Source organism: Enhydra lutris, unplaced genomic scaffold, assembly GCF_002288905.1.
Source record: "Enhydra lutris kenyoni isolate GAN:26980312 unplaced genomic scaffold, ASM228890v2 scaffoldscaffold20, whole genome shotgun sequence".
Taxonomy (NCBI): Eukaryota; Metazoa; Chordata; class Mammalia; order Carnivora; family Mustelidae; genus Enhydra; species Enhydra lutris.
Window position 1 is genome coordinate 17,300,270 of NW_019154104.1, and position 9,542 is coordinate 17,309,811.

A 9,542-nucleotide genomic window follows, 5' to 3' on the forward strand; every position below is an offset into this window, starting at 1 on the left:
AGCACCTCCGGCCAGCCCCCTCCCCTCCTCACCCCCTGGGCCAGCCCCGAGTTCCCCAGGAGGCCAGACACACCTAGGCCCACAACCAGATCCTCACAAAGGAGAACAGCTGCAGGTAACTTCCAAACACCCCCCAGTGTTCAGACAGGGCTGGGGTTCCAGGTGCAACGGAATGTCAAGGGTGGCACCTCCACCTGCTCTTCCTGGGGGACCAAGTCTACAGGAGGGACAGTGTGCTCATTCAAGGTGGCCTTCAAATAAGCTCCCCAGGGCCCGGCCCGCTGTGCACCCTGCTTAGCATGAACCCGTACAGCTACAGTGAGCCGAAGGACACACTCACCTGTACTGCTCTCTCAGGGGCTGGACCGCCGGGCCCTGTGAGCACACCCAAGCCACATTTGCACCTGCATTTGTACACACACACACACACACACACACGCACACACACACACACACCTGGCTGAGACCCTAAGCCCGGCCAGCTTTCCAAAGCAGGCATCCCCAGCCACAGAAAGAGCGTCCCGTCATTATCACAAGGTCATCTCCTATTGGGTAGAGACACCAGGGAGAGAAATTGTTGGCACTGCTCAGACAGAGAGTGATGCTTTCCGTTCTTCCTCACTTCCTCTCCACACTTGGCCCTTACCCCACTCTGAAGGCCACTCAGGGGACAGAGGCTGGCTCTTCGAAGAAAGGGTTAACCTATCTGGGGCTGAGTCTCCCATCCCAGGATACCAGAGCCAAGCCTCCCTCCCACTTGCAGAGACTTACACACAGCTCCCCTCCAGGGGCAAGGAGAGCTGGGCGCTCAAGACAGAAGCTCACAGTGGTCGCAGCACAGTCCTGGCTTTTTCTCTGAGATCCCCGCTGGTGATGCGGTTGCATCCTAAGGAACTACTAGGAGTGGGCAGGGGAGGAGACAAGTGGGAAGGTGGGAGCCAGGGTGGGGTGTCTGGATTGGACACAACGGCTGTGGGAGGCCAGGCCTCAGCTCAGGCTTCAGGCAGACCTAGGCTCTTGGCATTGGCTTAAGGGGGACATTTGAACCCAGGCCTCCCGTCATATCTGACCCAAAGGGACACCGCCTCGGGCCTCCCTCTTCTCCAGACATTGCTCTAGAACAAAGAGATCTTGTTCCCAACATATATGAGGTCAGAAACCACTTTGAGGAATTTGTAGCAGTTATGGGGCCCATCCCAGGAAGATAGTCCTACGGTCATTAGGTGCTACAGCCCAGGCCCTTTTGCGGACACGTCCTGGGATTCTTCATACAAACCTTGCCCCCAATGCTGACGTGTCTGCCAGTGGTCCGGGAGCCGGCCTGCAACAAATGCAGGCTTCCAGGCCCAGCCTCCACCCTCCGGAAGCAGGATTGCTGGGGGATGGGTCTGGAGGCCTGTCCCAGACACGCATATTGGCCACATTTGGGGAGCTGGTTGAAGGTAGTTGTGGGAGGGGTCCTAAAGAGAAGGTAGTTGGGGGAGGGGTTCTAGAGAGAAGGTAGTTGGGGGAGGGGTCCTAGAGAGAAAGACAGAGGCCTGGACCCCATGTTCAGACATAAGGGTTTGGAACGTTGGGATGGGGATCAGGAATCTGCATTTTAATCAAGCAGCCCAGGGGCTGCTTGGGTGGCTGGGTGGCTCGGTCTGTTGAGGGGCTGGCTCTTGATTTCGGCTCAGGTCATGGTCTCGGTTCTCTCTCTCCCTCTGGCCCTCCTGCCCCCCAACCCCCCCCACCTGTCTCTAAAATAAATCTTTTTAAAAAATCAAGCAGCCTAATGATTTTGAGTCAGAGAGACTTTGGGGAGGGGAAGGGGAGCTGTGACTCAGTCCAATGTGTGCATAAGGCTGGGTGTGGGGGGGGTGCGGCACAGGAAGGCCTGTTCATTTATTTCTATAATGTGCCAGAAAACCATTCTAGGTGCATGTGGGTGGCTCAGTCGGTTAAGCATCTGACTTCCGCTCAGGTCATGATCTCAGGATCCCGGGATCCAATAGCATCCGGCTTTGTGCTTGGCCGGGAGTCTGCTTGTCCCTCACCTTCTGTCCCTCCCTGCTCATGCTCTCTCTAGTCCTTCTCTCAAATAAATAATAAAATCTTTATTAAAAAAAAAAAAAAAAGACAGAAGACTGGTGTAGCGACTTATATGCCAGGTCAGGTAACTGGTTCTCCCTCAGGCTCCAGGCCTTGGTTTCTCAGACTGCGAAATTCGGGGCCTTTGCAACTCCAGTAGTCTGTGCCCATGTCACGCAGCCCTGGCCACATGCGGGAGCAGCAGGCAGCCGGCTCCCCTTCCTGATACCCTGCCCCTTCCCAGGGAGGCCCTGGGGCCCAGAGCTGCCAGCTCCAGTGCCACCCCCCACAGCAGGGCCCCCGCAGGCCTTGAGGCTGCCGCTGGCAGAGCCACTCACCAGCCCTGAGTTGTTCCCAGCCCTGAGGCAGCAGGGCCCCTCTGGGCACGACATGGTTGCTAGTGGCAGCAGTGAGGTGTGCGTTAGGCCTGGATGGGCCGTGGCTGGAGGCTGAGGTCTGGAGGTCAGGGTGTGTGGGAATGTCAGACCCCTGAGGCTGGGACAGGCCGACCCTGTGCTCCTGCCACCTATGGGGAAGCGTTTCCAGGCCCAAGTGGGGGTGGGGCCCCACACAGGTGTGGGACTCCAAGTGGTGGGGCTTTGGGTCCTCTCCACCAAGGCTCTGGAACAAGATCCCTGGGAGCTCAGCAACCAGGTGGGGTCTTCCCTTGGCTGTCCCCCTTCTCTCTGGACAGTCAAACAGCTTTCACGGTGCCGGCAGCCCCTGCATGCTCCCAGCATACGTCTCTCCCCACCCAGCCCTTCTCTCTCCCTCTCTTCCATCCTCCAGCCTTCTGGTTTGGAAGGGCAGCTATGGGCAGCCAACAGCTCCCCTCCCCCCCACCTTACATCCTGAATCCAAAACCCCAAGGAAAGGGCGCCTGGGTGGCTCATTCGGTTAGGCATCTGCCTTCGGCTCAGGTCATGATCCCAGAGTCCTGGGCTTGAGCCCCACATTGGGCTCCCTGCTCAGCGGGAAGCCTGCTTCTCCCTCTCCCACTCCCCCTGCTTGTGTTCCCTCTCTCGCTCTCTGTCTCTGTCAAATAAATAAATAAAATCTTAAAACAAACAAACAAACAAACAACAACAAAAAAAAACCCAAGGAAGTGGAGTCAGGGGGAAGATGGAGAGGGAACCCTCCTGCTTTCCCAAAGTTCTCCTCAGCTCCACTATTTTGACCCTGTTCTGTTCAACAAATGCACAGTCTGAGAAAACTGTGCCAGTCCTGACACAGGAAAAGGGCTGGTGTTTAAAGTTCTATCAGCCATTTCATTGGATGTTTGGTGTTTTTTGAGCATCTACTATGTGCCTGGCACTGGGGACAGAGCAGTGACCAACCGACATAGTCTTTGCTTTCTTGGAGGTACCGACTACAGAAAATAGGAGGCCCTCTCTCGGGGCCTCTGTGTCTTTGTCCCTCGGTTGGTCCCTGGTCCTGTCCTGAGAGCCTGGGGCAGAACAGAGCAGAATTCAGGGGCTGCCCACTGCACATGTTTTTCCTAGAGAGCCCCTGCCTGCTGGGCCTGTGCTCAGAGCCCCTAAGCCTTTCCCCGGGGCGGCTGTCCCTCCCCCTACCCTTCCATCTTGTCTTCCTTCCTCGATCCCCTAGCTTTTGGCACTGGCCACAGCTCTCAATCCTGGCTGGTCATTGGCAGGCCTGGAAGAACTTTCATGAAGCCTACACCCCATCCCAGGACAGTCAGATTCTGCAGGTATAGACTAGGGATGGTCCTGGCCTCTAGATATTTTAAAAGCTCTCCAGATCTTTCTGAGGCAAGTTGTGATTCTAGCTCCAAGACCTATAGGGAAGGCCTACGGGCATTCTCCCTGCTATGACTTGGAGCTCTAATACACTGATAGGTGTGCCTGGGGCCTTTAGAAGAACATGGAGGGCCTCAAAGCCAGGTCAAAGGAGATAGGACTGAGCCCAGCTGGTACAGATATGCACGCTCAGTTGTGGAGCTGATAGTCCCACAAGGAGGTCAGTGAGAGGGAGGGATCCTCTGCCTTCTTTCCAGGCCACTCCCAGAGCCCTCTGTCCCCTCAAGGCTGCAGAAGGCTCCAGGGTCAGAGCCCGGTTCTCTGAGGTCAAGGAGAAGATGGAGGAGAGAAGGAATGAGACAGCCCTAGCTTCTTTCTCTCCTTTCCCTCTTAAATCCTGCTCATCTTTAAAGGCACAGTTCAAATTTTATCCCTTCCAGGAAGCCTTCCCTGATTGCCCAGATCAAAATCAATGAATCAGTTCCCCATAGGACTTTCACAAGGTCTTCCTCTGGATGCACTTTGTATACCTGACTCATCGAACTTAGATTTGGAAATGACTTGGAAGTCAGCCAGCTCTGTCTGTTTCAGGCAGGCCCACACTTAACATATCATAAATGTGGGCATCTCGCCCTGAGGCCAGAACCCCAAATACCGGAGGCCACCTGCAGATACAGGGGTGCACTTATTTCAGTCACACCGTTCCTGTAAGGGAGTAGGCAGGGCCTGGAGTTCCTGGAGGCCTGGGAACGTGGCTCCCCTGGGCTCCTCAGTGTCAGGGCTCTGGGGCTTTGCCCTGGGGAAGTCAGGGGACAATCTGCCCTGTCCCTCCCTCAGAGGGACTGGACGCTTCTACCAAAAAATCTGAGCACAATTCTGGGCAAACAGCCCTCTTTGTGGGGCCAGATCAGGACTCAGCTGGGGAAGGATTGTGGGGTCCCTTTCCCCCACATGTAATACAAGAAAAACCACATCAAAAAATAAGTACAAAAAAGCCCAATAAAGATTCTGATTTTCCCCATGATGACCTTTCCATTTTTTAAATATCACACTTTTTGGTGGGTGTCTTGCTTTGCTGGTGATCTCTGCAGCACAGCGTCCTTTGCATATTGGGAAATCAAACAGTTTTGCACATCGTGTGTGTGTAAGTTTCCACGCCTGGATTACATATGCATACAGCAGGTACACACACACACACACACACACACACATACACACCCCTCATATCCCATAAACTAGTGGTTCTCAGCTATGGTTGCCCATTAGAACACCTGGGGAATAACAAAATCCCAGTGCTCAGGCCACCTTCCAGTTACAATGAAAAAAAAAAAAAAAAGAACTTTCTAGGGGTAGGATCCAGACGTCAGTAGCTTGCAGATCCCCCCCCCCCCGTAACTCCAGTGTGCCGTCACACCTGAGAACCAGGGGTGTAGACGGCTGCTTGTCTGATGCAATCCCTTCAGTGAGCACTAACAGAATGAGTCTGCAGACTCTCAAACTCTTAAAGGACCCCACCTGGACAGACGAAGGTGGCAAAGGCTTGGTCTGGATGCAGGATCCCCAGCTGCAGGTGAGACTGATGGTCAAAACCATCTACAAGTCCTACACGATTCTTAGAAAAAGCTTTGACAGCAAGCACTATGGGTGTCAGGAAGGAGAGGAAGAAATACACTCTTTAGGGAGAATCTGGGCCCCATGTCTCATTGCTCTGAGCATCCATAGGGCCACAGCTGTTTCTTTCTCTCTCTCTCTCTCTTTCTCGCTTTTTTTCTGTTGCTCCTCTTTTTATGATGGGCATCAACTAAGGGGACTCCTACCCACCTCCCTCAGGAGACAGCAGCGGGAACGAGCTGCTAGGGAGCCAAGATGAGGGAGGGATTAGTGAGTGTGGCTTGGAGGGGCCTCTGGGGTCTGCAGCCTGGTCAGGAGTCTGAGGTCCAAAGATAGTGAATGATGGAAGGAACAGACAAGACTGTGTGTGGAAAGGAGGGACAGATAAGGGAGTAGGGACAGTTGGCAAGCTGCTGCTTGGGCTAGGAAAAGTTCATGTTTTGTTACTGATTTTTAAGAGTCATTACAAAGCTGAAATATTCGTATAAAAATATGGATACTATTGAAATAGACAGATAAATGAAAAGTCCTCGGGTGCCTGGGTGACTCTGTTGGTTGGAAAACTCCCTGCCGCTCAGGTCATGATCCAGGAGTCCCGGGACCGAGTCCCGCATCGGGCTCCCAGCTCCACAGGTAGTCTGCTTCTCCCTCTGACCTTCTCCCCTCACATGCGCTCTCTCACCGTCCTTCTCTCAAATAAATAAATAAAATCTTTAAAAAAAAAATGAAAAGTCCTCGCTCTCCTCCCATTTCCTCTCTAATATTCTGCTTCCCACTATTATCATTTTGGTATTTATCATTTCAGACCATATTCTACATATACATGTTTCCACACACATTGTTTTTATTGCGTTAAAAAAAAAAAAACGGATTATACTCTCCATACTGCTTTGCAGCTCGTCTTTTAAACCATCTACCACGGGCACCCTCTGTGCCTGTTCCTAAGTCAGAGCCGCTCACTCCTTTGGACAGCTGCACAGGATTTCATGGCCCTTAACTATTACAGGAATGCCACCTGCGACAGCGCACTTGTTCAAGTATTTCTGTAGGACACCGTCCTAAAAGTGGAATGGTTAGATCGGAAAGGATGCGCATTCCTAAATGGGTCAGACTGTATACAACTGTCCCTTGCAAAGCATCGCCGTCCCACCAGCGCACCTTCTTCCTCCTAATCGCCTGGGCACGAGGCCTTACCAACGCTTCAGACTGCATTTCCCCAGGTGGGTGGGGCACGCGACCAGAACTTCAGCAGGAGGGTTTTGGGGCGGGGGGGGGGGGCACAGCCTCCAGGTTTCTGTTTTCCAGCTGAGATAAAGGAGGAGAGGCAGGAAGGGGAGTGATTTCCGGCAGCAACGTGCAAAAGGAGAGAAGGAAGACACGCACCACGTCTGTCATTCTTTTGGTGGCGGGTGGCGCGGGAAGGGCGGCGGTGACAAGAGCGCACCAGGGATTTTCCTGTGCCCCCGAAGTGCCCCGGGGCTCACAGCCCCAGCTGGGAGCGGGCAGGGCGGGGTTAGTGCCACTGGTGAGGCTCTAACTGGTCCCGCGGACCCTCTCTCTGTCCCACAGCTCAGGCTCAGTCGCCCCTCCCTACCTAGCCGCCGGGTTGCTGAGCAGGTGCCGGAACCCCTTTAGGCCTCTACATCCCCACCTGTTAATTTAGGGTGTTGAAGCTGATGTTCCTCAGCTGCTAGGGTAAGGATGAAACGACCCGATGGTTGTCAAGTTTAGAACAGCGCCTCTAAGAAATGTCAGCGGCGTGGAGTGACCTTTCAGCTGGTCAATCATTCCCGGCTGCCCGCGCACGCGCACCTGCTCGGGCTCCTCTCCCTGGGGTAACCGCTGTGGGCCGTTCGGTGCATCTCCTTCCAGACTTTCTGGAACATGTAGACACACAACTTGTGTGTGCATGTGGGTGTCTGTGACAGTTAAAAATACTCCCGTGTGCCTACTCTACCATTTAGGAGTTTTTTTTTCTTTTCTTTAAAAAAGAATTTTTTTAAGCAACTTTATTTTTTGAACAGGCATTACATGCACATGGTATAAAATTTAAAAAGGAAAAAAGGGTGTACAGTGAAAAATAAGCATCCTTCTCGGTTTCCTAGTGAGGCAGGTCCCCAGTGTTATCAATTTCTTGAGTATCCTTCAAGAGATATTTCAAGCACTTGTATAAACATGTAAGTTTATGCATTATTTTTCCTCACACAAATGGTAGCACACTTTACATAATCTTCTGCACTTCTTTTTTTTTTTTTTTCATTTAATGATCTATCTTGGGTATATCTTTTCATATCACCACACACACAGTTATTTTTTGAAAAAAATTTTGGCTGCCTTGCGCTTCATGGTTAGAAGTACCATTACTTCTGAAATCCTTTTTTTTAAAGGAAATTTAGATTTTCTAATAGGTTGCTTATAAATGAAGCTATAACAAATATCCTTCTCTTTATAAAGAGTCTTCTTTGTGAAGTGAATGGAAACCTAGCTAGATTGACTTAAACGGAAGAGGAAAATGGAGTTTGAAGGTTCTGTCATTGCCGAAGACCAAATACCATGCTGACTACAGTTAAGGATTGATACAGTCACTCGGTGTCCTCACAGATCTCGTTCTCTGTCTGTTTTCTGTCTTTTGATGGGTGGCCTTTCTCTTGAGGCTCCACTCAGTGGTTGTTCCCCTGGCCCCTTCACCAGCTCTAGGGTCTTCCCTCACGGCACAAAAAGGCTGCCGTGGTTCTAGGCCTCTGGCCTCGCAGCACCACTCCATCCAAGGCAAGTTTGAATGTGTCCTCTGTAGACTTTACATGGAAGGAAGGCAATGACTTGTCCCAGGAAACTCAGTAAACCACAGTATCTTCTTCACTGTCCTGGTCACTTGCCCTTTTCATTTTAATGTTATCATGTACTTAATAGTACAGAGTCAGCATGGCTTCTTTGACTGACACTGTGGTGTTTGCATTAAAAACAAAACAACCTGGGGCTCTTGACTGGGTCAGTCAGGAGAGCATGTGACTCTTGATCTCAGAGTTGTAAGTTCGAGCCTCATATTGGGTGTAGAGATTAGTTAAAAAAAAAACAAAATATCTGAAAAAAAGAAAAATATAGCTTTTCCTCCCTAGCCACTTGAAGCTTGAAGCCGTCATCACGAACGACACCGTAACTATCCGGACCAGGAAGTTCATGACCAACCGACTACTTCTGCGGAAACAAACGCTCATTGCGGTTCTTCACCCTGGAAAGGGAGCAGTACCTAAGACAGGAATTTGGGAAAAACCAGCCAAAATATGCAAGACCATACCAGATGTCATTTTAGTGTCTGGATTCAGAACCCATTTTGGTGGTGGCAAGACAACTGGCTTTGGCACGATTTATGATTCCTCGGATTATGCATACAAAAATGAGCCCAAACATAGACTTGCAAGACACGGCCTGCATGTGAAGAAAAACACCTCAGGGAAACAGCAAAAGGAACGCAAGGACAGGGTGATGGCAGTCAGGGGGACGGCAAAAGCTCCTGCTGGCGCTGGCGACAAGTGAGCTGGAGATCGGTGGCCAGAAGGAGTCAAGATTCTGCCCGGACTTTATCTGTGGTGATTGTGTAGATTTTTCATGAGAGGATTAATAAACTAAGAACAATAAACAAATAAATAAAATAAAAATAAAACAACCTATAAACAATGTTGGAACGAAAATCTGCGCTAGTTGGGATACGGTTCAGTTGCTTTAATAAAGACCTACAGTAACAGGTGCTTAGTGAAACCAGCTAGAAGTGATCTCTCCGTTGTTCATAGGTGTGTAAGCAGTTCAAGGACGACAGGGTTGGTCTACTTTGTCAGGGAGGGAGATCCCTTTTGTCTTATGTCTTTGTCTACGTTGTTGAAGATGACTCAGCACCATATTCTTTGGGTCCATTGGATGGTGGGGGTGGGAGGGGTGGGACAGAAGACCCCATACCTCTCAGTGCACACCCCAGAAGTTGCACATCGCTTTTGCTCATACCCTCTGGCCAGAACTTGGCCACGTGGCCACACCTGGCTGTGCGAGAGCCTGGGAAATAGAATCTCTACACCGGGTAGGTATGAACCCCATGAAAAGTTGGGG

At 51.3% G+C, this 9,542-nt stretch overlaps 1 protein-coding gene across 1 annotated transcript; it reads left to right on the forward strand.

The window, feature by feature from the left end:
* Nucleotides 1-5,310: 5,310 nt before the first annotated feature.
* On the forward strand, nucleotides 5,311-8,978 carry LOC111148740 (40S ribosomal protein S24-like). The gene is made up of 3 exons (XM_022505531.1): nucleotides 5,311-5,403; nucleotides 7,108-7,139; nucleotides 8,561-8,978. Exons 1-3 carry the CDS (start codon nucleotides 5,311-5,313, stop codon nucleotides 8,976-8,978), a joined length of 543 nt encoding a protein of 180 aa, XP_022361239.1.
* The last annotated feature ends 564 nt before the right edge of the window (nucleotides 8,979-9,542 follow it).